The sequence below is a fragment of the Xiphophorus couchianus genome, chromosome 20 (genome assembly GCF_001444195.1).
Source record: "Xiphophorus couchianus chromosome 20, X_couchianus-1.0, whole genome shotgun sequence".
Classification (NCBI taxonomy): Eukaryota; Metazoa; Chordata; class Actinopteri; order Cyprinodontiformes; family Poeciliidae; genus Xiphophorus; species Xiphophorus couchianus.
In genome coordinates this window covers 9,057,619-9,085,009 of record NC_040247.1, presented here as the reverse complement: position 1 = coordinate 9,085,009, position 27,391 = coordinate 9,057,619, and the positions used below count along the sequence as shown (strand labels likewise).

The 27,391-nt window shown below is 35.9% G+C and overlaps 2 protein-coding genes across 6 annotated transcripts; one reads left to right on the top strand and one right to left on the bottom strand.

Moving 5' to 3' along the window:
* The first annotated feature begins 1,135 nt into the window (after positions 1-1,135).
* On the top strand, positions 1,136-21,802 carry gcnt7 (glucosaminyl (N-acetyl) transferase family member 7). 4 transcript variants are annotated; one of them, XM_028002450.1, is made up of 7 exons: positions 1,136-1,207; positions 2,968-3,034; positions 17,638-17,864; positions 18,112-18,150; positions 18,246-18,987; positions 20,427-20,522; positions 20,632-21,802. In XM_028002450.1, exons 3-7 carry the CDS (start codon positions 17,685-17,687, stop codon positions 20,847-20,849), a joined length of 1,275 nt encoding a protein of 424 aa, XP_027858251.1. In that variant the 5' UTR covers positions 1,136-1,207; positions 2,968-3,034; positions 17,638-17,684; the 3' UTR covers positions 20,850-21,802. The 4 variants fall into 4 exon arrangements, with proteins under 4 accessions (XP_027858251.1, XP_027858252.1, XP_027858253.1 ...); XM_028002451.1 differs by lacking the exon at positions 2,968-3,034 and having other exon boundaries at positions 1,148-1,207; XM_028002452.1 differs by lacking the exons at positions 1,136-1,207; positions 2,968-3,034 and adding an exon at positions 5,462-5,480.
* Positions 4,180-26,749, bottom strand: rtf2 (replication termination factor 2). 2 transcript variants are annotated; one of them, XM_028002453.1, is made up of 10 exons: positions 26,570-26,749; positions 26,214-26,308; positions 25,968-26,061; positions 25,726-25,865; positions 24,398-24,476; positions 10,886-10,996; positions 10,328-10,382; positions 7,992-7,994; positions 5,911-5,985; positions 4,180-5,452 (listed from the first exon to the last, which is right to left on the bottom strand). In XM_028002453.1, the coding sequence occupies exons 1-10, from the start codon at positions 26,636-26,638 to the stop codon at positions 5,256-5,258; spliced, it is 918 nt and encodes a 305-aa protein (XP_027858254.1). In that variant the 5' UTR covers positions 26,639-26,749; the 3' UTR covers positions 4,180-5,255. The 2 variants fall into 2 exon arrangements, with proteins under 2 accessions (XP_027858254.1, XP_027858255.1); XM_028002454.1 differs by lacking the exon at positions 7,992-7,994.
* Between the last annotated feature and the right edge of the window lie 642 nt (positions 26,750-27,391).

The following is a 27,391-nucleotide window of genomic DNA, read 5'->3' as shown; positions in this document are numbered from 1 at the left end:
TCTGCTGCCATCTTGTGGTTCAATCCTCTCATTACAATATTGAGGGTTTGTTCAATGTATCCTACTGTAGACTACAATGTAGACTAGTATGTATTTAACTCGTACGTTTTTACTGACCAATATAAATCATGTATTGCTGTGAGGAGACAGGAAACAAACACATCTAAAATCTGAAATGTGTGCCACACTACATTGTGGAATCACCTTTTGTTGCAGAGTTTGTTAGGAAACCTTTGTGAACATCAATGTCCAAGCCATGCCATAGATTCCCTCAGATTTCAGGTTTGACTGGGACAACATATGGATATGCTTCCATCTTTTAAACCATATATGTTTGCATAGATATATGGTTTAGAGGTATACATACATACATATATGCATACCATAGCAGCTCTGGCTAAATGTTAGGACCAACTGCCTTTTTACAGCTTCCATCAGACTTTCTATCAGTATTATTTTTCTATTCTCCATCCGTATCCCCATGACCTCTTAACAGCTTCCCCATCCCTTCTGAGAAAAGGCTCTACCACAGCATGACTCTGCCTTCACCATGGCCCACTGGGTTAGTTTTCCAATACATGTAACATCTTGTGAAGGAGGGCAGAAAGTTCAAATATGTCCAATGGCTTGTGACAAATCTGAGTCACAAAATTTAGTCACAAGTTGTGATAACTGCCAAGTCAACAGATTCCCCCACCAGATTCGTGGATCTTTGTAGTCCTCCTTGTTGGTCTCTTGGCTGTTTCTCTGATTAATGAATGAATATACTTTACTGATTCCAGAGGGAAATTCACATCTTAGTATAACCTGTCCAAAATAACATGCAACATTCTTCTCTCCTTTCATTGAATGTCCTGTTAGTTTAGGTAGACAGCTACGTCTTGGTAGGTTTGATGATATTTACACTTTCTTGGATGATGTGTTTAAATGTTATTTTTCAACTGAACTTTGCTGTAAATTTTTCCTCCATTTTATCTTGCGTGATTTTTTGACTCCACAATGCTGTTTGTTCACATATTACTGTAAAGAAATGAAACTATTAAGTTTATCGGCATTTGATTTAAGACTGTAGGAATACCCAGGTTCCATTTCCGTAGTGTCACATGGTTCTGAGGCGCCACCTTTTGGTGAAAAAAGAATGCAAATACCAAGGTGTTGATAGTATGGCTGCTTCAGACTAGTTTTGAGATGCGCGTTCGTGACCAATGTAAGTAGTTCCTAGATTGTATCTCGTGCTCTTCTTGTTTTTTTTATAGGTGTGAGGAAATATTTAGGCTATTTACTATACTACCATGTGTTTATTATTAGCATTGCAGATTAATGAATACAATGGCAAATAATCTGTTCTAAACATTTGTTTCCTGTTAATTGGCCAATTTTTGAGTCACAGGGGCAGCTCACAAGTTGTAAATTAACTCAACTAATTAATGTTTGTAGGTCTGTGTACTCTTCCACTCTTAAAGTTAAAGTATTTTATTTATTTATTTTTTTTCCTTTTTGCTTAGTGGGTTAATAACTGCAAATGTAAGCTGGGCATTTATATCTTTTTACACAATTTCTTTGTATTGTGTTTTAGGACTGCACAAAACCACCATAAATAGCTATATAAGCCAACTTAAATGGAAACACGACTGTACGCTCCGTTATTCTTCAAGAAATAGCTCGTTTTCGTGGCGTGCGGAAGAGCCAATTCTTCTGAGTTTGATCTGAGTGAACATGTGTCTCAGACACAGAGGCAGGTTAAGCAACAGATTTTCTCACTTCCTGCAGAGCGCGCTTTGCTCCAGCGCTCAGAGTGAGTGAGAAAACCCAGTGGGGGAGGGGAGAGGGCAGACACCCACCTTGAAAAGAACTTAGCTTTTCATTTCTTATAAAATATAGTCGGAAGGCTGCGGGGTGCGGAATGACAAGATTGGTAAGAAATAGTCGCAGCAGACGTAAAGGAAACAACAGAGGGGCTTGCCTCTGGAGTCATTTGTCAATGTTTGTTATCAAAAAAGTTCATAAAAAAATCATGTCAGTAAATTCATGTAATCCGTCATCTTACACTTAAGTTTAGTGAACAACTGTAATTCTTGGCAGCTACAGGAAAGCGGCCATGTGACACCTCCTACTGTAACAGTTTACTTCACTAATGGTATGCTCCAATTTAGGGGTGTTTGATATGAACTGCAAGTATTAATTGGTTACGAATTTATGAATTATACAGTCACATGGATATTTAGATAGAAAAGACAGAACATTTAAATTATATACATCTATATATATTTTTTTGCAGTGTAATTCCAACATTTATCATTTCAAATCAGTTAAACACCCCCTCCCCACATAGGCAGTAAAAGACAAAACGAGGCGATTAACAATTTGTCTTGTGTAATCACAGGAAAATATCAGTAATAAGACATATTTCTTAGGTCAGATAACATTGTAATAAAATTAAAGTAGATTACACAAATTATCTACGTCATTTTGACTTTACATTTTTTAAAGTTTTCATTTTTTAGTTCCTGTTCATCTGTGAAAGCTTAAAGTTCTAATGTAAGTTAAACCCTTCTTTTATTTTAAGCTATTATTTCTATACGGGTGCTGCAAAATATTTGTAAAAAAAGATTAACAATAATTTTTAAAAGTCCGGATGGGACAAGCTGCATATTGTAGTTGACGATTCCTTAACCCCATGGTTTTACTTTCTTTTTAGTGTATTCTGACTTTGTGTGTCTCAATATAGAATACATGGAAGTCATTTAATATAAGCAAGAACTATAATAATCTATGCTCATATAACAAATAGCCTAAGCTTTGTTACTGTTGACATTCAGGCTACTTTATATTAAAAATTGATTAATTTACCCAGGTGCAATTATTTCAAATCCATATTTAAAATAAACTGATTTATAATGCCATCTTTTTGTGGCATTATTAATATCCAACCACGAGAGCATAAACTTTGCTTTATTTTGGAAACAGGGTGTAGAGGGCACCGCAGACATAAAGGCTGGCAGACGGATGAAACAGTGGAAATAATAAAGAGCAAGTAAGAGAGTGAGTCAATTGTACAAACTTGTTGAATATGTGAAAATGTCAATGAGAAAGAAAACAAATGTCAAATAGTTACTTATTAATGTCTTCAAGAATCAAAATTGTGCATACATAGATATATTTCCCCAGTAAAGGCTTCCTCTTCATTCAGTGTTCTTTCAGCCCATGGACGCATTTTAGTGTGGAAAGTGACAGTCTTATACTAGCTTTAACCAACATCTTCACAAGGTCTTTGGCTTTTGTTCTGGGGTTGATTTGCACAATTCAGAGCAAAACATGTTCATCGTTGAGACACAAAGCCTGTCTTGATCAGTATAATGGTTGGATTTCCCCATCACTTGTGTATAACAAATGAATACAGCACCTTCAAGATTTTGGAAATTGGTCCCAAGGATGACCCAAACTTGTGAAGCTCCATAATTCTCTCCCTGATATCTTGGCTGATTTCTCTTGACTTTCTCATTGTGTCAAAGAAGCAGTGTGCTTCAGGTGTGCATCCAGTTAACTCAAAGGTTAACTTAACCTATCAGAGGTTTCAAAAGCCATGACACAATTATTTGGGATTCCTCTCATTGCTTACCAAGATAGTAATCAATCTGCATGTCAACTTCTGATTGTCTATATAAATCTGACAGTTTCTTACTATTTCATTGCGGCATTTAGCAAATGGTACTAATAAATGAGCTAAAAAAGAGACGTTTTTTCTGATTTAACTTGAGACACAGAAAAAAAGGAGTCTTTTTATTTGATGCACCAAAGACATTTTGTTTTAACTGTATAAATTTCTTGACTCTTTGACCAGAATCATTCTCCCTATTAGAGATGTCTTTGTACCTGTAGGTATGGAAGCTTACGTTGTGAAGCTTGCCTCATATTTCATGAATGGTAAATTCAAGACAATTTTCCAGAACACACAGTCTTTCTGTTCTGACTTTGTGAAATCATCTGCCGCATAGAAAAAAATACTTGGTAAATAAATGTTTAGAAAAATAATGTATTTTCTATAAACTTCTATAAACCAGAGTATATAATTTGCAAGTCATTGAACAGAAGCTTTATCTACTTTTTTTCAAGTGCAAGACTATAATTTGGTGTTGCTTCAGCCTGGTGCAAACAACCTTAATCCAAACATGCAACACATGTAATAAACACAAATTAAGCATTTTATTTCCCAATCTGCACAGCACAGAGCACGGGGAAATCATTGCAGAACAAAAACAGAATCTGATTAAACAAAAATAATTAGTGAGACATCTGTTGCCTTCATGCAATAAAATAGCTAATTTGCAAAAAGGTAGAAGAAAATTAGGGAAAAAAGAAAAGACTGCCCAGAGATGAGGGTTAAAGATGTAACAGATTTTCACTTTTCAGAGCAAAGTTCCTGTCCAAAGGCTGGACATAAAGAAGGTTGTCATTTGAAGAAGAAACTAATTACTAAACCTGTTGATGCCTGAAAGTAAAAATCAGGACTTAGACAAAATAAATTTCCAGTTATCATATCATGTCACAGCTCTCAATTTCTGTACATTTATGCATCAGATGCTTTAATATGCTTAAATCATTTTTGAAGTACCATAATGTTCTTAACTTATTTTTAATGAACAATTAAACAAATTGAAGAGCAATTACAAATTACAAATCTTTTGAAGACAAAAACAGCGCAGTCTAATGTATTTCAATAAAGTCAGTTTTTGCAGTAAAGCATAAGGCAGCATGAGCCACTTTCCAAAGTCACATGAAAGACTATTTTCCGGTTAGAGTGAAGTTGAACGCAACATTGTTTTCTATCAGGATTTTAAATCTTTAGCCATATAGATATGGATTTAAAGAGATAAACCCTAGATATGAGGGCACAGTAGTACGGAGCACAAACAAAGGAGATAAGAGGTGACAGAGACAAACTAGCAGCCTGAAAATACAGAGGTATGGAGGAATACATGAGGGAATTGCATTAGGACATCAGGTTACAAAACAACGTCAAAGTGCTTAGGGAGGGGTTCGCAAAATGTTCACAGCATGTAAACAAGGTGCTACTGGGAACTGAACAGGTAAACGGGGAATGAGTTTGCACACTGGTGACTTTATTAAAGGTCAGCTGAATGATGCGTGTGTGGTGTTTACATAATGAGGGATTTGAATTAATGAATTTAAAAAAAAAGGGAAAAAAAAGAAAAGAAACAACAAAATAACATGTTTTCTGCACTGAGAAATAGCTGTTAAAAGTGATAAGGTGTGTGAGTGACCCAGTTGGATGTCTGGTCTTTAGAGCGTTTAGCAGAGCTGTGGGTGGTGAAGAGGGATTTGAAAGCCTCAGACTTTTCCTCCATGTCTTGGATAGACCTCTTGGTGGCAGAAGCTGCCAAAGATTTGGAGCATTTTGTGGAGCTGGAGGCACCAGAAGGTCCGGCCACAGCTGGGAGGGAGAAAGACACAGCAGCAGGGTGAGGCATGGCAAATAAAAGAGATATATATGTACAGTTGTAGACAAAAAGATATTCAAAAAGGATGGGACTCATGAAAATTTAGCATAATCTAAGCAGCAATATGTATTACAAAATAAGTCTAAAATTCCATTTACTCATATCTCAAAAGTACAAATTTATAAAAAAGAAAATCTGAAAAATAAAGTTTTGTTAGGTTTTCTACACAAACAAATTTTAATAAAATTTTAAAGTCATCATGAAGACTTTAAACTTCTGATACCAGAAGAAGTATAATCAGACAAAACCATTTGTTTTGTTTTGTCTACCTGTAATTTCAAGGTAGGGAGATTTTTGCAGTAATACTGAAAGAATACTTCATTTGTAAGCATTGATTCAGTCTAAACATAAGCTCAGTCTCCAAGCCCTCCAGTTAATTGCATTTATCCACCTGATTGGCTGCTCTCGTTTCCATTTTGTTGTGATTTCCTCCCAGCTACATCTACTGGTGGAGACTGGGCATCCTCTGTGGGTGGGAAAGAAATAATTAAGACACAGAAACACATTGTGTCCAATATCATAAAAGCACTGTTGTATTCAGACAGTAGTGTTGTTTAACACATGTTTTAAAGGGAGATAGGGATTCTGATAAGTGGAGGAAGATAGAAGACCTCTGGGAAAACCAAATAAATCCATAAAAAGAGAAGAGCTGCAATCTGATTTATAATGATCAATAACTTTCATACATGCAGAACAAAGAGCTAGATTTTTAAGTTGATGGAGAAGTTAATTAAGACACAATTGCTGGCTGCAATTGTTGTTTTGCAGCTAGCTACTTGTTCTCTAGTCAGATAAGAGATCAACAGGAAACCACACCAAGATTCAGAATGCAGAGTATGACCTGACTCATGAGAAGTTCCTCCTTTATTTGGGCCATTTAACATTTCTTTCATAGTCAAGAAAATCACACTCAAAATAATTTTGAATGTAAATTGTTTGGACAGAAAAGTCCAAAGCTTTTTTTTCCCAAATACATAACTGTGCAGAAAATTTAAGCTGTATTTTTAAGCTAAAAGAAGAAAATAAAATAGCCATACATGTAGTTAGACTTGTTCTCCTTGGTTACTTTACTGGGTACATCAATTTTTTGTCTACTTTAGCCAATTATATACCAACAGGTCAATGCATTTTGACATTCAGCTGTCATTCATCTGTGAAAGTTCAAACCAAGCATCAGCATGGAGGAAAAAGTGGCTTTTAACATCACCAGACAGGCTGATTTGAATATTTCACAAACTGTTGAACTGCAATTATTTTCATGGACAACAATCTCATAGTTTTAGAAAGTATGGTCCAAAAATATCCAGTTTGACAATGATCAGAATGTCAACATGTATTCCCAGTATTTCAGTAGTTTGTCTAAATCTTTGGCAGTAATCTTTAAATACACATCAACTTGGTTTTTCTTCAGCAGTTGAGTCTTGCACATAAAGTGTGCACAATGGCTTTTGTGGTTAAGTGTATTACCCACTGTTTTGATGCAAAAAAAACCAAAACCATTTGCTACTTCCAGGTGTTTCTGAGACTCCTTAATTTTATTTAAACTAGGACTGAAAAGATTAATAAAATGAAATAATTGTCAACTAATTTAGTAACTGATTAATCGTTAACTGGAGTACAGAGACTCAAAACAGTATAGAGACTCCAATTATTAATCGGTCAGTCAAATAATAATCAACAAAAAGGCAGAAAAGGTATAGCTTTTCACATATTGATGTTAGAAGTACTTTTTAGCTGTAAATGCCTCCTTAGCTCCAAATAATCAGGCATACGCTAAAGGAATGTTTTTATTTCATTTTACACAATAAATGTTTATTTTCTTATTTAAAAAATAGACTTAATAGTTTGTTCATTTGCATCTTTTAATGTACTTCCAATATTGTATAAAGAAGAAGCTGAAGTGGTCAAATGAAAAATCTGCAGAATGGGTCAATTTTTATCTGGTTGATCATCAAAATAATCAATAGATTAATGAATTACTAAACTAATTATTAGTTTAAGCCTTAATTATAACTACTGTATTTAAAATGTGATTCATCATATGTGATGTTGGAAATAAATAATTCTGTGTTTTCCTCTATCTCTTTATCATGGACGCAGAGTTCTGAGGCTCAACCAATGTAATTTCTGAGCTTCACTGCACAGCAAATGACTTCTTATTAAATTAAAGCTTGCAGTGTTGTACCTCCAGCAGTACAGAAAGAAACAGAGACATAGAGAGAAGGGGAGACAGATAAACAACATGTCTGAATCAGTCTGCTAGGTAACACTGTTTGTAAAACAAAAAAAGAATTCCTAACTGAATTGGCTGAACAGTTTATTTTCCCAATATGGTTAAGTTGTTGAAAAAACTGCTATTTCACAAGCACAAGCAGATAATGTAACTACAAAGACAAACCACAAAAAAATAAGCTGAAAACATATTTTAAATGTAAAATAATGCAACTCGATCAAAGTAAGACAGAGGGTTACCTTCTGTTGGATCAGTTAGTGTTTTTCCAATCAAAAATGTAGCATTAAAGAGGGAGATAAGGTTTAAAGAAAAAAAAAAGAACAAAATGTAAATAGAGTCTAAACTACATGCAGTCAACAACATCAAAAAGAAAAATTTAAGATAATTTTTTGAGAATAATTTAAGATAATTCTTAAGATACTCCCTGCACTACCATAGGAAGAACTGTATTAGATGACTCCCAAACAATGTCATTAATTAAAAGACAGACAGGTTATTATTTAACCAATGAGTCTCTTAAGATTATCATTTATTTTCAGAGGAACAGATGGAATTAAATGAATAAAATTAAAATATAATGTATGTTTTGAAAATCAAATAAATAAATAAAAAATCAAAAAATCTGATCCAGGTTAGTTGTACAGTACAAGGCTGATTATCGAGAAAATAACTGGTACTGTCATCCAAATAAGGGACAAGAGAATCAATAAAGCATCTTTAGGAAATGACAACATTGACTGTGTCCCTTAGAAACTGCAAAACCCAAGTGTGTGGAGTACAGAATAAGGTCTGATTAGAAACTAGGGCTGGACAATAATCCTAAAAAACTTATCACAATTTTAGTGTTTCATATCAGTCGATATCAATAACTATTGATTAGTCTTTTTGTTATCTGAAATACTGCCATACTGATGGTGTGACCTTTCTTTTTTTTTTTACCCCTCCAGGGGGTCTTTTTGTGGGCTCTAGTGTCCCTTTTTACGAAAGTAGGTTGACAGGAATGGGGAAGGAGAGAGGGAAGACATGCGGCAAATGTCGCCGGGTCCGGGAGTCGAACCCGCGACGGCCGCGTCGAGGACTCAAGGCCTCCAAATATGGGTCGCGCTAACCCCTACGCCACCACGGCACGCCTGGTGTGACCTTTCTTGTTTTATCCACAGTTTTCACTCCACACAGCTTTTTATTTTTAAGCAGTTATGAGATACGGTAGCAAAACCTGAAACTGCTGCTGTGAAAGTTGTTCAACAGATTGTTGCTATGTAACCGAAGTTGAGGTTGAATTTGAAACTACTCCTTACCCAGCTTGTTGCTAGACCAAAGAGTGAGTAAGTTAGTTGATGCCACTAACTTGGCTTAGTTGGTTGTGAGGTTGAGCAGCTAAAGTCTTAAATGTGCCTAAATCTCCCAGAATGCTGTATGGTTCTGGATTGGAGTTCAAAGAATATTCAATAGATTAAATTTTGAATCAAATGTATTATCTACTGATATTGATCATGTCTCCCTTGCGATATATATTGTTATTGATTTATTCTCCAGCCCTATTACAAACCTTAACCACTACAGCTGTGCAGAGGTGAATCCATGAGTAAAGCAGATGTAGTAGTATACAGAAAAGTCAGCAGAGTTTCTAATTGTGCTTGTTCTGCAAACGAAATGATGCAAACCCTGAAATAATCAATTTTAATTCCAGATTGTGAGGTAGTAAAATGCCAAAGGGAGGTGAATACTTTTGTAAGGCACTGTAGTTGGCTCTCCTCTAAAGCATACCTTGTTACACAAGCATCCTCATTGAGTAACTATTGTGTTTTGTAAACAGGAAGCCACCAACTACTGAGAGGCGTTCTAGTATAGAAATGATAAATGTTTCTTTATACTAAAAATAGCATTATTATTATTTTTGCATTTATTCATTCTAATCCTACGTTATGTATTAAGGCAAAATTAATACATAAAGTATGTTGCAATGCAGTAATGATATATCAAGTTCTTAGCTGGAAAAAAAAGTAACCCAAAAGAATTTTTAGTACTGGAAATATTAATAGGTCTACTTGACACTTAATTTCAAGTAGACCTATTACTTGATAGGTCTACTTCAAGTAACAGGAAGTTATTTAGAATCAATAAAGTATTTTGGATGTGAATTTGGATTGAACAGTAATGAATCTATTGCATGGAGTAAACCAGAGTTTTCTAATCCTGACTATTGGAACATACAGTCAGAGTTTTACATATGCCCCTGCTCTAACACACCTGATTTAAATAAACAGGCGATGAACAGGTTTTGTAGGCCTAATGGTGAGTCTTTATGGCTCATTAAGTAATTCTTTAGACTCAGGGCTGCTGAGGACCAGGATAGAACATTCTAGAATAAACAAATTGTGTTATATTCAGTCAAGTTGTGGGGTCACGATAAGCTATAAATGTCATCAGGCTCAAAGACAACTTGGTGATAGACAGGTTGCACCATTCAAAGTGATATCCAAATCACGGGGAACAGCTTTTATAAGCTGTATAATTTTGTTTAAGCAAATCAATTTTTGAATAATATAATGCCTCCATTGGGCTTTAAACAGACCTTTGGATTCTGGTGGTGCAGAGACAGTTTCAACTGCCTTGCTCTTCTTTGATTTCTGTAAAGAAGACAAGAAGATTATGATTACAAAATAAACTAATTATCCCTATACTCTATAAGCCTGTTGCATTAATCAATCAATTAATCACATAATAAATTAAAATTAGCTCCATAATTTCCATTTTGAGACATCATATTAACCATTTAATTAATGGCCTTCGTTGTGTTTTATCTATTTTATTAGTCTTTGAGAAGGCAAACTTGAATTATTATGCCATTACTAACATATCACTTGAAAACGATCTCAAAACAATATTATTGTATATCGCAATAATTTCTTGGAAAATGTATCGTCCAATAATATCTATTACTGTGACAGGCCCAGGTGTATAGTTGCATTATTATGTAGTTATCATTATGTTAGTAGAAAATGGTCTCAAAACAACAATGGTGTAATTTATCTCAATACTTAATGGAACAAATGTGTTATCATGGCAAGCCTACCAATATGGTCAGAAAAAACTCCAATGCATCTTCATAAATTTTTACAATAGAATTCACCTTGGTTTTTGCTTTGACACGTTTCTCCTCCATCTTCTCCTTCAGCTTCTGGACCTCCTCCTTTGTGCCATTAAGCACAACTATGTCTTCATCTTTAAAAGGATCCCCACACTGAAATGCAAAAAAACAATTTAAAGTAACACAATTAACATACAAAGAAAAAAAAGACAACAGAAAATCAAAAGATGGATAATCTAATTGGATAAAATACTGAAATCTTTGACTAATATAAAGGATTAAAATAGTCCCAATCAAGAACCTAAAACTGTTGTAATGAGCAGGTGAGCTCAAAATTATTCATACCGCTAAAATTTTAAGTGATTATCATTCAACAAAAACTTTTTCTATTAAAAGGAACTGAAACAATTATACGTCAGTATATATATATATATATATATATATATATATATATATGAATATGGAAAACGGATTTAATATGGCAGAATATGGACTGGAAACCCCGAGATCAAAGTGGGAAACACCCCCAAAGGTGGCGGAGAACGCCAGAGCTAAGATCCTGTGGGACTTCCAGATCCAGACAGACAAAATGGTAATGGCGAACCAACCAGACATTGTCGTAGTGGATAAACAACAGAGGAAAGCCGTTGTGGTAGATGTAGCAATACCAAGCGACTGCAACATCAGGAAAAAGGAGCACGAGAAACTAGAGAAATACCAGGGCCTCAGGGAGGAACTGGAGGGGGCCTGGAAGGTGAAGACCACAGTGGTGCCTGTGGTCATCGGGGCCCTCGGGGCAGTCACCCCCAAACTGGACCAATGGCTACAACAGATCCCAGGAACAACATCAGACATCTCAGTCCAGAAATGTGCAGTCCTTGGCACAGCCAAGATACTGCGCAGAACCCTCAAGCTCCCAGGCCTCTGGTAGAACACCCGAGCTCAGAGGATAAGAACCACCCACGGTGGGTGAGAAGGGAATTTTATTTTATATATATACATAAAGAATATTGATAAATACTTATTTTAAAATTCTTAAATAATAAACTAATTTCTTAAACATTTTTTGAAAACATTCATACAGTATAGTGGTGGTTTTTGATATGGGCAGTTGCCCAAGGTGGAGTAAAAAAGGGGTGGGGCACCCAGTAGCTAGAAAATAAAATATATCTCATTTGTCAGTTGTCTCCTGAACAAGTTTGTTACTACTTGTATCCATTTTGTACTGGAGTATGTTTCCCTTATTTTCCATTGAGTACTGGGATACTACATTACTTGTTATCGGAGTGTGATTGATCTGAAAAAATATCGTAATGACAGCACAAAAAAAGGTAATTGGCATAACAGTATGCATCAAACAATCCAATTTTATGATTATTGCAGGCTTTTGCAATGGTATTTTGATGATTTCTCTTTGGTAATGAGCTTTTTAAAGCATTTGAGTCACGAAGGCCTCCTCCTTGTTTCCACCCTAATCTTTAGCTACTTTCATAAACTTGCTGTCAGACTGAAGTCATGCTTGTGGCTGAGCGACCTTAAAATAAAACTAATATTACTTTCAATCAGCAAAACCTAAATCTCCATCAAAAAACCTAAATCTATCAAGGGGCAGAATAATTTTAGGCTGAACCGTACTTGCGTTTAAGTGACTGTATTTAATTTTCTATAAGAATGCAACTGAAAATACATGTGATTTCATCAAAGAGCAATTATGCTGAATTTAACAGAAACCAAAAAATAAGTTTGTCTATTGAATAACCTGCATTTGCTTTAGCAAAAAACTACGAGTGTCTTAATATTTTAATATTTTTCACAAAATTCACACGGGCACGTTTGATTCATATACTGGTCCAATAGGTAGGTCTGCCAGGGTTAAATGAGTTCGAGAAGCACATCCAACAAGTAGATGTGGTCCTGCTTTGTCTTGCAAATGAATTGTTTGTTTAGGATGATTAATGGAAATCTGCAACAAAATGTGTGAGGGGTATGTGGCACTGATTAGATAGACAAAAGAGGCAAATAGCAAAATATGGGAGGCTTTTTACATGTTTTCAGGATGTATTCAGTTTACGTAATGAGACAATGAAATGAATGTAGGAAAATTCAATTACCGTAGTTGTCCACACATGTAATAACATCTGTAACACTTTATTTGAAGGGGTGTGCATTAGACTGACATGACACTGTCATAAACATGACATAACACCTGTCATGAACATGAATGAGTCCATGAATGTTTACAACTGTTGTCATGAAATGTCACTTGATAAATAATGCCACTTTTAATGGAAAGTTGCACTAAAAGTCATTAAAATTCCATTAAAATAGTGTAAACTTTGCATCATTCGGTCAATAATGACCGAATGATGCAGTTTTAATTTGCATTAAAGTTTTAATAGAATTTTAATGCAAAGTTCTACTAAAATTTGCATTAAAAGTCCATTAAAAGTGCCAACTTTGCATTAAAAGTGTCATTATTTACAGAACGACACTTCATGACAAAAGTCAAACATTCATGAGGACTTACTCATGTTCATGACAGATGTTAAGTCATATTTATGACACTGAAATGTCAGTCTTATGCACACCCCTTCAATAAAGTGTTACCATAAAATATAAAAAAAAAAACACTATAAACAATACTGTACGCGCTTTGCATAATCTAGTGGCACAACAATAATGAAGCTTTAGTTACATAGTTCTCAAGCTTTGCTGCCATTGCAATGGCTAGCAAATGTAATTTCTGCTTAGACCCTTTTTGGCAACAAATTTGTACCCATTTTCACATGACAAACAAAACATGCTACACTCAAAAGTATTTTCAGAGATCAAAAATCCTTCATGTGTACATGTCTGTACCACAAGAACAGAACAAGAAAAATGACTTCCTTGTAATAAAAAGGAAATTACACCCACAAATATTAAAAGGGGGAACAACCAGCAAGAGATCTATTGTGCGATCATACCCCACTGTGGGTGTGGACTCTGGCCATGTGCTCTATCCAACAGAAGAGGGATATACGCAGAAGCTGACCAAGCAGCAAACAACCTCTGTGCGTGTTGCTCTGAAGTCATTAACTCTCATGCTGCCATTACCACAGAAGGCAGACCGCTGGAAAGCGAAGCACTTTAAAATCAGATCAACAAATAGGGCAAGTAGGAACTTGTTAGAGTTGATCATCTGCAGGAAGGAGAACAAGAGGGTTGGTATTTACCAGGAAGAGCTGTGTGGATGATTCATTACATACGACCTAATTACACATGGAGGGGCAAAGAGCAAAGAGACAGACAAAACGGGTTGAGGTAAAACAGAGGAAAATGAAAGGAGGAAGAGAAACACAAGTACAAGCAAGTAGGAAGCCATATGTGGGAGGAGAGTGGAAAAAAACCTTAGAGTGCAATGAGTGAGTCTGTTCCTGTATGTCACGTGTGTAATTTTGTGTTACTGCTGGTAACCAGGGAAGGATGAACCTTTTCTCACAGGGATATGAGGAGGAGCCACCTAATCAGCAATGAGTACAACTCGAGCATAACACACTGGACACTGGAGCTCAGAGGACTCAGCCCCGCACCAGAGCACAACAAAGCAATCTTTACAACCAAATATAGCTCTGAAGTAGTGTACATATTTCTGCTGCTGTTCTTCTTGATGGAGCTAGTGGAGAGGACTTCTCTGTGCGGGTTGTAGTCTGACAGCTCTGAAGAGCATTGAAGCCTGAGAGGATTGAAGATTTAAAGCGTTATTTCTTCATAGAGACAACAGACTGAACTGCCGACTGGAGGTAAATTAGCATGTTTTTGAATTTGTTTTTGACACAAATGATGATTTAAGAGTTTGATATACACAGAATAGAAATAATTGAGATAAAAGTGTGAGGGAAGTGGAACAGTTGTCTTGTAAAACTAAAGACTACACTGTTCAGATGTATTTGTCCCTTAATGTTTTCTGCTGTTTCATGTTGATGTTTCTGATATTTAAGAATATCAAACAAATTTTACACTAAGACAAGGACAACCTATGTAAATACAAAACGTGGATTTCAAATTTTTAAATTCGCCAAGAATAAAAAGCTATTAAAACCCGACATAGCATAGAAAAAAAAGAAGAGAAGAAACCCTCAACCTATTAACTGCTTGTAGTGACAGCTGTCCTCAAGTGTTTTGAATATGTGTCAAATAGTGTTTTATTTTTGTCCCACTCTTCTTTGCAGAATTGTTTCATTGCACACAAATTGGAATGGTTTTGATAATAAAATAGAGTAATGGCACAGAATCTTAATTGGATTTAAGCCTGGACTTTGACTGGGCCACTCTATAAACATCAAAATTGTTTGTTTATTCTTAAGGACTTCAGAAGTGAAAATGGTGGATCACTGTACTGCTATATGACTCAAGTACGCATGAGCTTAAAGTCATGAACTGAGGACTGGATAGTGTCCCTCAGGGTTTTCTGGTAGTGAACAGAACTCACCAGAACTCACCGTGCTTTCATTTACAGCAATTCCTCTGCTTTCCTGAAACATCAAAGCAGACCCCGACCACAATTTCAGCCCTGTGTTTGACCTTCAGTATGATGCTCTTTTTCTCAAACGTCACCATATACCTTCCCGAAAAATGTCCCTTTTGTCTCAGTCCAGAAAATATCTGCTTACGATCGTAGTGATTAGAACATGTTTATTTAGGGAAACGGGACAAGGGACTTTTTCTTCTTTTTGATCGGCAGTGTTTTCTTTTTTTTTCAGTCTTATTTTTTCCCATTAAAGCCATTTTAGTCCAGTTATATTTTTATTTTTGAAACATGACCGCTGATTTCCTCTGAGGCACATTAGGGCTCAGATGTTCATGATTGAGGAAGGCAATTACATTTTTACATTAGCGTTGCTTGGCTTGGATGTTTTTTTGTCTTTTTACATGACTTGAAACTTTTTTAACTGTGACAAAGCAAAAACAAAAAAAACAGTGAGGCAAACTTTTTTTTTTTCAAAGCACCCAATCTGAGGGCGGGAAGAAAAGCTGTAAGGCATTTCCTATACAAGTAGCTGCTGTTTCTTTTATCAAATCCACAGACCAACACGGCCACTGGGGAAAATTATTTCAACAGAACAGAATCTACATATTTCCTCAGCATATCACTTCCCTCTGGGAATTGTGCCTTTTTTGTGCTGCATGGGAGTCAACAAAGCATGCCATTTTTATTTTTTTTTCTAGTACATCATGAATGATTTTAGAAGAGTGAAAAAATCTCTTTGCTTGTTCAGGCAGAGGTTTTATGCCACTTTGAACATGAGATATGTAAAAACAACTCTGTCAATCAGCTGGAGCATCCATGTTTACCCATTGCCCCATTTATGTGAAGTTTTTTTCCTCTAAGCTTTATTTAGGCAAGTCTGTAAAAGAGACAAGAAAGATAGAACATTTTCCAATATATGTCACAACAGCTTACTGAATAATAGTTGCATAAAATACATTTGTGGAACTTTTTTTGCTCTTTCTTTGAATGATCAGTGCGAAGAATTATTTGCACTACTGGACCCTCATAGCTCCAACCTTAAGGATAGCACAAGATTTCACAATGACTGACAACAGCTTCTATATACATTTCTAATGATTACAAGATAACCAATGCAAAAACATTGAAGTGTACACAGAAGTAAAGTTTTCATTTAAATTCATACCGTTTTTCCACAATAATTAAAAAAAACTCTGACAGATCCACAAAAAAGTAAGGGCACGGAAGTAATAGTCATTTAGAGTTTGCTCAAATATTGAAAGTAATGAAATGTTTATCATTTAAGCGTACAAAATTATATATCATAGCCACTATGCATTCACATGCAATTAGAAAAAGAAATAAAAGCTAGCTGTATGATGTAATAAAACTACCAATTCATGTGTTACCAACAGTTGAGCATACCAAAACTACAGACATGAGTGTTAAAATCTACATATTTCCAAACCATATAATCCCCCTCTGACAATGGCTTAGCTGTAAGTAAGCCACAGATGCAACTGTGGCTTTGGGTGAAGAGTTTTGTAACAAGAATATTTTAGGTTTGATTCTAACTTCCCATGCCACATATTGATGTGCTGCTGGGCATGGTACTAAACCCAAAGTTGTCTACTGATCTGTATGTAGGTACATGATTGTGTGTGCTTGTTAGTGCTGCTGTGTAAATGTTGATATAGGGTAAAAATGCTTTCCATGGTTGATATGATTAGAAAAGTCCTATATAAATTTATTAAATTAGTTATTTACAATGTATTATTATTTAAGGGAATGCACCCATCATCTGACCAGAGACTTTATTTAAGAAAGTAGCTCTTCTCCATTAAAATTAATGTTTTTCAAGGTTTAAGGAATCAATGTTAAGCCTTGCAATACAGGAAGACATTTTTGTGGTCCAGACTTACAAAAGAAAGTGGGACACATAAAAACGTGTTTTATAACAGAAAAGTAGCTGCTTCATTATTTTTTGCTTCTGTTTCACAGTTAAGTACAACTTACAATATTTATTTGTTTGTGTAGTTATTAGTTTAATTAACATAATGGGATGCAAAATGTATAATACTGTACTGTTGACCAGACTCTTTCACAGTCTGAAAAAGGAACTGAAAAAGGCCAATAAAAAGTTTATATGTTGCATGTCAGATATCCACTTTTAGCCCCTAGACTTTGTACACTTGACTACTAAAAAGTGGCTTCATCAATAAGATGTGACCTACATGTTTAACCTTATTTGATATTCCCAAAAGAGAGATTTGTCTGGAACTAACCAATCTGGGTTTCTTCGTAGGAATAAGCTGTGGTGGTGCTGAAATACAAGAGTGAAACAAGGCTATTATGCACCAGCTTGGAGGCAGAAAATGTAGCTTCCTGTTCTGCCTGGGGGTTGTGGCGTGTTCAATCATTTATTGGCTGAGTAGAACTAAACTAGTGGGAACACCTACAAGCAGCAGACCTTTCCTCACTGAAAGTAAGCCCACCCTGGCTGGCATTGAGAAAAGAGAAAATTTCTGTCAGGTATGTATTTTCTTTAACTGATAAAGTTCACAACAGCTTTTACATTCAACTTAATTTTGTCAAGGTAGCAGTTAAAAATTTACAGACAACTGATAACATTTCAGCAGTACTTTGCTTATTGATTTGCCCCGTCTTGGCACCAGTATATACAACAATAGCATGTCTGATAAGGGCGATAAAAGAAAGAAATGATTAAAAAATGGGCAATACAATGAACACAAGTAAAATAATAAATCCTGATCCACAGAACGAGAAACAGAACAACAGGTTGGCACTTCCCAAAAATGTGAGTGTACATTCTAAATAACTGAACTGTTAAAAACAATTAAATACAATGCCACCTCTGTAAAGAAACTGAATATGTATGTCTTCTTTCCACAGGTGGGAAGTTATATACACAGTACCAACCTACAATGTTCAAATTTGACTAAGGAACTACACTTTATCAACGCAACTCTGAGTCATGAAGAAGAGAACTATCCTCTGGCTTTCATTGTCACTATTCACAAAGAGCTGGATATTTTTGTTCGCATGCTTCGAGCTATCTACATGCCACAAAATGTTTACTGCATACATGTGGATGCCAAGGCTCCAAATGAGTACCAGGAAACCGTACAAAAGCTCGTCAGTTGCTTTGATAACGTGTTCCTCTCCAGTCGTAGTGAAAAAGTGACATATGCAGGATTTTCACGCTTGCAAGCTGACTTGAACTGCATGAAGGATCTCTCTGCCTCTCCGATAGCTTGGAGGAAAGTAATAAATTTATGTGGGCAAGATTTCCCAACCATGAGCAACCTGGAACTGGTGCAGTATATGCAAAGCAATGAATGGAGGGACAAAAACATGACACCTGGAGTCAAACAGCCAGCCACCATGAAGCACAGAACACGATTCCAGCATCATGAGATTGTAGGGTCACATGTTGTCCCAAGGCTGCCAAGACACACAAAACCTCCTCCTCCTCACAATTTGAAAATTTATTTTGGAACAGCATACTATGCTCTCACAAGAGATTTTGTGGACTTTGTTCTGAAAAACCAAATAGCCCATGACTTCCTGGAGTGGTCCAAAGACACATTTAGTCCAGATGAGCACTACTTTGTGACACTCAACCACATAAAAGGTAATCTGCTTGTGCAAACAGACACACACAATCTAATCCAATTGGACAAATCTAAGGAGTTTAACTGACATGAGTTTAAAATGCTGAGAGGGATGACCCACACAGGAAACTCAAGAAGTGCCAAACATTTCAACAGGATCAAACAGCTTATGTTCACATAATGTGAGACAGCATTACATCATTTATTGTTAGCACTTTGTAAAATTTGGAATGTCACATCAACCAAGTAACTGATGAGACAAGCAAAAGAATATTTCACCCTGGCACTGAGAACGCTGAAGCTATTGGGCCCTTTGCTGCGCATGCGGGACACTTTCAGGTCGTTTGTCCGTTCAGACTGCAGAATACATACAGGTCGCATATGTGTGAAAATGTGAACGTACCTGGCAAAAACATTCGATTTTACAAAAGGGTCACTTCAGGCTGCAGTGTGAATGCAGCCTTAGAATGCAACAGTCTGTCACTGGCCATCAGTGATGTTATTTAATTGTAGCCAGAGTCCTTTTGTCTCCCGCCACCTGCATTGGGTCCAGGGGGCACATGGGGACAGAGCTGGCTTTCCTGACGAGCTCATCCATTTCCTCTCTGCTGTAGATAAGCTGCTGTTCCAACAGGCTACACAAACAGAGAACTCATAAAACTAGGGTGTGCGCTTGCTTTTCAATATTTTTACCAGGATGTATGACACAATTTCTGCACAAAAGACTTTGGGAGGGACTTTAAAAAAGGTTTATGCTGGACGTTGTGATGCTGTGACTGTTGCTGTTGACAGAAAACAGTTAATTCATTCCATTACTTGTCAGGAAAAGGAATATCTTTGAGAAATCAGACTTCCCTTTAGTCATACATGCATCACATCACTGAGTACTACATAAGTGGACTCATCCACAAGTCTCTAAGAGTGCAGAGAAATTCAAATGTTTTGGAAATACTTGTGCAATCAGAACTGTGACTGCATGACATAAGCAGTGAAAAAAACAAATCAAATCCTCATAGGATGTCTTATTGAAATCTTTTTTTTTGGTTAAATAGTATTATAAATGTTTTAGTTTTTAAACTTACAAATGAAAAAAATATTTTCTACTGTCAGATAAAACTTTTAAATCTAAAAATTGTCAGTTAATGATCAATAATTTATTACACTACAATTCATTTTGAGTTAGATTAAAAACGTATTTGGATACAAAATTACAGATTGCTTTGATCTTACTTAAAAGTAAATTATATTTAAATTTCCTTACTTTCTTAAGAGTGATAACAAATATGCTACATTTTTCTTTAAGTTTTTCTGTGGAATAGAATGTGACATTTTTTCTGAGATGATGTATGAATATAAACTAAAGCTTTAACGTAAAGGTTCATGTTTTTCTCATGTTTGTAAACACACTTCTGTAATTTTGGTACAGCTGTTCATGTTCACATTGTCATGTTGCATGCAGAAGCTCCAGGCAGTCGTATTGATGGAGGTTGGGAAGGAGCTATCCGGGCAATCAAGTGGAGGGACCAAGAAGGAAAGACACATGATGGTTGCAAAGGTATAAGACTGTAAAATTATGCTGGTTTACAGTACTGGGTGTGAAACTTAGAAAAATATGTGCAGTTCAGATTTTTCTTTAAATGTTTTTTTTTCTTCTTTTTTTCCAGGGCATTATGCACGGGACATCTGTGTCTATGGGATAGAAGACATTCCATGGATCATCGAGAAGAAGGGCATGTTCGCCAATAAGTTTGAGATTAATACATTTCCAGAGGCACTAGACTGTTTGGAGCAATGGCACAGAAACAAAGTTCTGAACCAGGCAACTGTTCCTATAAATCCATCATGGCTGCTATGCTCCCACAATAACTCAATTAACTTCTGAAACCGAAGTGTTGAAATCGCTGCTGACATCATTTTGCTGATAAATCTATGGAGTCTCCCTACCTGTCTATGTCAAAACGTGAATCCAGTGCCCTAAGTTGTGAGAGCAGCATAACTGCACTATTTATTAAACTCTTATTTTCCTGCGATTATTCATTGTCTACACTGTTTTGACATATTTGTCACACAAAGTGTTTGAAAAACAGTTAGTTATTTATTTAAAACCATAATTTCATATTATGTACAGCTTAAAAGGGAAATTTTTTATAAAGTAATTTATTGTTTTAATATTAAATATATGTAAAAAAAATAAAGACAATGTGAAAAGAAACGTTCAACTTCTAGAACAAATTGTTTTTTTCTGTTAATTCTGTTCATTGACTATCGCTACATTTGTTTCTGTGATGTAAGGTAAGCGCTAGATTATTATTAAAAAGTGAAAGCTCTGAAAGTCTTACCATGAAATTAAAAGATCAAACACAGCTGTAGAAATGTACTGAGGTCAATTCTACCTTCATATCACAAAGAATTGTTTAGGTGTGGTCCTGCTCCAAGATACAAATACTGAGATACCAAGCAAGATCTACAGTTATTAGTCATTAAATTGTATGAAATAACTAAAAATCGGACATAAATCTGAGAAACGGGGCTATTTTTCTTATATGTTCAGGCCTAAAATTCTAATATTCCACTCCTAAAGTCCAAATAGAAAAACTCTTCAACACAACTACAAACTGAAAATGAACAGAAATGCGTGTCAAACATTTTTAGCTAACCATTCAACATTTTCTCGCATTCTCCAAATTTCCCAGCAAGCATTTTAACATGTTCCTACAGTATGTTCCTCCATGGAACGCAAAAGCACATCTAAAAATAAACCCTTTACAGTCAGCCAGCATGATAGCCCCAAAAGATAATGTGTCACAAGCCCATACGAGCTGAAGTCCCAGCTTGTATCAGGGTCAGTTTCTCATGAGAAAGACAGTTATTTTTGGTAGCTTAGCCTTATTTTTGACTAACTCAAAACAGCTAGACCATAACTGTCTTCAACATACTTTTACTTCAACAGAGGCACCAAAAGAGGTCAGCTTTTATCTACTGCCTTATTTCTAAAAGTAGCCTAACCTAGAGAAATTGTAACCACAACCTTGAAGTTATGTCAAACTAAAAGGTCAATAACTAAAATAACTTCTAATTCCATTGCTGAGAGATTCCCATGTGGCTACAATTGGGTCAGAAAAGTCAAGCGGAAATGTGAACAATGCAACTACGAAACGACTACAACCATGGGAAACAACTGGTACATCTCCAATTATTTGCTGGCTCATTGGGCCACTTTTAGCAGCAAAAGCAACAATTGTCATTTTCTACACAACATCAGATGTGGTTTCATCTTTTTAAGAAAACCTATCTGCAGATCATACTACAAGAAGTCTGGTCTTTGACTCGACCATTATAACACCTTGATTTATGTTATTTTCAGTAATTCTGTCGTGGATTTGCTGTTGTTTCAGGTCATTTATCTGCTGATGAACCTGTTTCAGCCAATGGGCTCTTTGCACCTGCTGCGCTGACGTCACAACTGCATGCGCAAATGCGGCTCTCTTTTTTCGGCTTTGAGTTACCATGACAGCTAGAAAAGACAAAGTCTTATTTCAGATGCAAATAAAACAATACTATGAACATTGTTGTCTTCCTAATATAATGGGCTTTTAAGGTTTCATGGATTTCCAAGCGGTCCTGAATTAAGAAGACGATGGTTTGTAAATATTCGTCGCTACCAGTTAAAGCTAACGCCGCACAGCAAAGTTTACAGCCTTTACTTCACTCCGGATGAGCTTCTTCAGCCTAAAGAAGAAGGTAAAGGAGCCTCCTGTGTTATTTCCATGAAATCACTTCTGTATTCAGCCTGAAAGAGCGTTTATGGGAACGAGAGAGCAGACCAGAGCCAGACAGTCGAGCAACTGATCCGCCTGTACACACCACTGTAAACACCGCTGTAAACACCGTCCTGCTTCACACGAAACATGCAAAACTAATAAAACGAAATAACACAGAGACCTTAAGGAACACGGTCATATTTTTCTAAAAGCAACAACTCTGAACCTGAACAGTCAGCTGAACTAGAACTCTGACACCAGAGCTGCTCTACTGTTAAGCTATGCGCTTGTTGTTCCTCAGGCTTCAGAAGCAAAAAGCCTGAACCGTAAAATCCCCCATTACTTGGTCTCTGACACTAACGACAATAAACGCACGTAATATACTTGAAAACAAGGTAAAAACATTGTCCGTTAATGAATGATGAAAAATGTTTAGATACTTAAATAGCACATTTTTACAAGAAAAATGTCTAGAATAAGCTAAAGCTAATGTTAGCCACAAAGTTTAAAGAAAGTAAAACTCACCTTCGTATCTGTGTATAATGAGGCGTACATCTTAAAACCTTTCTCCAGTTTACTTGTCAGGGCTTCGGATCGATGTACATCATTAATTGTTACCTTGGACAAGCCCTGCAAATACCGAGTGTAAAGAGCCTTTTGCAATAGATCGGAAAAGATTGAGCCACTTTTCCCCGAACGCGGAAGCTGAGGTGCAAAGAGCCCATATCATGCTGTCTGTAACCCGCAATTAGTAAAGGACTTTTATTTTTGCGGGCCCACTTCCTGTGTTGCCCAAACTCTGCTAATTTATTTAAAGCCCCGCCTCCAGTGCACAGTAAAAGATCCTCACCTGTTCCACTGATTGTGGCTTGCTGTTGGCATCTTCCTCAAGAATTCCTCCAAAAATCTTTGAACCTATTGATTTGATTGCTGGAATCACTGGCATTGTTTACCTGGACAGTCACCGGGATTCTGTTAGTGCTGATTGTGGCTAAGTTGTATGTTTTTTTTATTCAAATCACTTAATATATATTCACCAAAACTAAAAAGCACTGCCTCCTGTTTTTTTCACACCTCAGGCTCCTTAAAGGCCACTCTTCTGATGCTGCTTATGTAGCTGCAGTTAGCTGCTTAGCCCATAACTGTTACATGTCACATTAATAGTTTCTCTCTCTACTGTAGAGTACTTTTGTAAACAGATAGGTTTACTGTCACCAATGACTTCCACATACACAGGTCATGTATAACAACAAAGGAAGCCCAAATCATCCCCCCTCCAACACTATGCCTGGTAGTTGGTATTGGGTGTTTGTGCTGTGTTTAATTTGTGCATTGCATAGTACAAACGAGAAGAGAAAATAAAAAGGAGGACAGACAATTTTTTTTTTGTCAGATTAAGGTCTGAGTTTTTCAAAAAGTCATTACCAGTGCTCTTCCCATCAACTACCCAGGCTATGTCGAACCCAGGATGGCACCAGATAATGAGCCACATACGATCAACAGTGAGCCAGGGGCCATTGAGATTTCACTGACTAAACAGTTATGTGAAATCACACAAAGACATAAAAAATACTTGTAAGTAGCAAAAAAGGGAGAATAACAATAGTAAATATATATATATATATATATATATATATATATATATATATATATATTTTAAAATGCTTACCTTATGGCAGATCTCAGTCTTTATCTCCTTAAGGGCCCTGTCTGAAAACGCACAACCACAGGTCTGCAAGTAGCAGAACCTAAAAGGAAAACAAATAGAGCATAAGTGCTTTCTCAGTTTTTTCCTAGTTTCTCAAGTATCTAAGGATTTTTTCATGAACAAAGTAAACTTGTATTTTGTTTTTGTTGACCAATCACTGCATCTCATAGCAGATAAAAAACATTTTAATAATCAAGGATACAATTGTAGTTGACTTTCAACATATTAAAATTATTCCTCACTTTAGTGTTGGTAAAGTTATAATTGTACAGTTTTTTTAACTTTAAAAACTTTACAGCTTTGCCAGTATTTTTAAAAATGCGGTAATGGGAGTACTGAAAATTACACGACATGTCAGAATTCCTAAGGTACCAGAAAACAGCACCTGTCTGGGAAGAATAATGAGTACATATAAAACAAAGAGTTGCAACAGAATTTCTAAAGGACACAAATCTTTAGCATACCATCTGCAACAGGAACATACCCGAGATTAGGGATGTAGCAATACACTAATCTCACGATACAATACGATATCTAATCTATATGTGATAGTTTAGATATCGTAATCTAATCTAGCGATTAGATGACTTTGTCCGTGAGATTAGATTACACTAATCTCACGATACAATACGATATGTGATATTCTGCTCACAAAACAATATATATCATGATATTCAGCAAACAATATGACTTGATAAGATTCAATACATTTTTAAGATTTTCTGAAAAATTTTAGAGGGACAGAGTGATTTTAATGACATTTTGTGACTGTTCCACAGACTTGGATTGACTTAATTGAACTGATGATGTAATACTGGTGTAAAAAAATGCTGTTTTTGTTATACATTTACTTTGTTTAAATATTAATTCTGTGGCTTTGTGTATTTGATTATGCAAAAATGGAACCTTTTGTGTCTTATTCAATTGTATTAGATAATGTAATTTATCTACTTCATTATTTAAATAATTGGAACTGGTTGTTACATTACATGTCATTTTTAACGTACATGAGCAACTGGGTAAAAAAATGCCATGTGTGATAGATGTCATTTAATATATGTGGATTCGACATAAAACTCAAAGTAGGATTTAATGTGTCAATACTCGAGGATTAAAAATCTTTACTTTCTGAGGAAACAAAATATTGATGAGTATGGTAGAATCAATAAAATTATGCAGCCCTGCCCCAGATTATATACTTTGAACCTACATGAAAACATTGTGTGGCATTTTTTTCAGGTCTTTATTATGCAATTTTAGGTATAAGGAAAGAAAATACTATTTATTACCTGTGCTTTCCATTCATCTCTAGGCCAACAACAGGACAGATGAACATGCCACAGTGGATGTCCTCATATCTGTCTCCTTTTGCATTTCTCCTCTCTCCCTCCCATTCAGGGTTATCAGTCAAGTTGAGCTCCTTTATATCCTGCAAGGACAGAATGATTCCCAAAAGGTTATAAAATAAACAGACGAAGTCATTTGAGCTTAAACATCAAAATGTATTTTTTCCACTTTACAATAAATATACCTTAATCCCACGGATGTGCGTAACAGCCTCGGCGTTTGGTCTTTCAGCAGATTTATCCAGGAGGTATTCAATGATAGCATCTTTGTTATAAAGTCTGGAAAACAACATCGTCAAATATTTCAGGTCATTTAAATAGATTAATTTAAGAATGCAAAGTAAAACTGAATGGGCCCAATCTCATGGGTATCATTACGATAACATATAATTTATCATTATTATTATTTTGTGTTGATTAAAACATCTTACCTGCCCAGTTCACATGAAACGATGGGTCGCCTGAGTTTTTCTTGGCTCAAGGCGCAGTACTTCCACTTGGCAGCGAGTTCAGCATTCTTGTCAACCTGGGGTTATCAGAAAGGCTACTACGTTAAGTAACTAGTCTTGTCTTTAGCTCGTTAATAACACAAATACGTGTCACCAGAGGTAAGCTTTATATAATTGCTACTAACTCTGCAAGTATAAATATGTCTATAAGAAAAAATGTCTCTAAATTAGGTAAAACAACAAATAACTACATGCGTATAACAAGTTTAGCCGTTAGCATTAGCGAGCCACTGACTGCCACCCTATTTTAAACGAAATATAAAGAAACACTCACAAACCTTTTCAACTTTTTTTGGTCCTTTCACCAACTCATGTCTTTTTGGAATCGTCCCACCATCACATCCCATCTTTAAAACGGACGTTTAGCTAAACTGAAGCTGTTAGCAAACACGGACAAAGCTGAAGTAAAGCTAACAGGAAGTTCTCGGGTTGTAAACAAACGAGGAGAGAACTTCAAATCTCGCGATAGGTGAGATTTATTTAATATCGCCCCTTAGTGGTACTAAATGCATAAATCGTCACAATCTACCCGGATTTGTTGTCTTTGTTGCAAATTGTACGAAAGAACTGGCTTGCATACAAAAGACACAGCACCCACCCACTAAAAATGGACACAAAAATGGCATTTTAGCTGTTCACTGTGGAGAACACGACGCTATGAAGTGGGCATCTAATTTTAAGTTCTACAGATGCTTGTTTGTTCTTTGGCCACAGTGCGGCGCTCTTTTTTCAACTATGAGTTCATTTCAAAAGCTATTATAATGGAGCGGTCTTTATGTATTTTCAGATGCTTTATATTTCCAAAGTGCGAAATAAGTGTACATATACTACGGTTATTATTGAGGGTATTAATGAATATTATAGACATATTTATTTTGCGTTTTACACTGAAAAGAAAATGTGTTTGAATAAAGTATGGCATGCACAAAAGCAAAATGCATAAAGAATTGATTTCAGGTGCTTAAAATGTTGTATAAGTTAAAACAGTAAGAAAACTTTATATATAGCCATATACAGCACTTCAAACTATTGCTTAAGCTGTGTTGACTGCTGCAAGAATGCATAAGGAAAAAAATAACTCAGGTTACTACACTCATTTA

Coding starts and splice junctions, on each gene's coding strand:
- gcnt7 (XM_028002450.1), top strand. CDS start 17,685: ATGCACCAGCTTGGAGGCAGAAAATGTAGCTTCCTGTTCTGCCTGGGG. Junction 17,865..18,111: donor AAAGAGAAAATTTCTGTCAG/GTATGTATTTTC, acceptor CCTGATCCACAG/AACGAGAAACAGAACAACAG. Junction 18,151..18,245: donor GGTTGGCACTTCCCAAAAAT/GTGAGTGTACAT, acceptor TTCTTTCCACAG/GTGGGAAGTTATATACACAG.
- rtf2 (XM_028002453.1), bottom strand. CDS start 26,638: ATGGGATGTGATGGTGGGACGATTCCAAAAAGACATGAGTTGGTGAAA. Junction 25,866..25,967: donor CGCACATCCGTGGGATTAAG/GTATATTTATTG, acceptor CTGTCCTTGCAG/GATATAAAGGAGCTCAACTT. Junction 10,383..10,885: donor GTGTCAAAGCAAAAACCAAG/GTGAATTCTATT, acceptor TCTTCTTTACAG/AAATCAAAGAAGAGCAAGGC.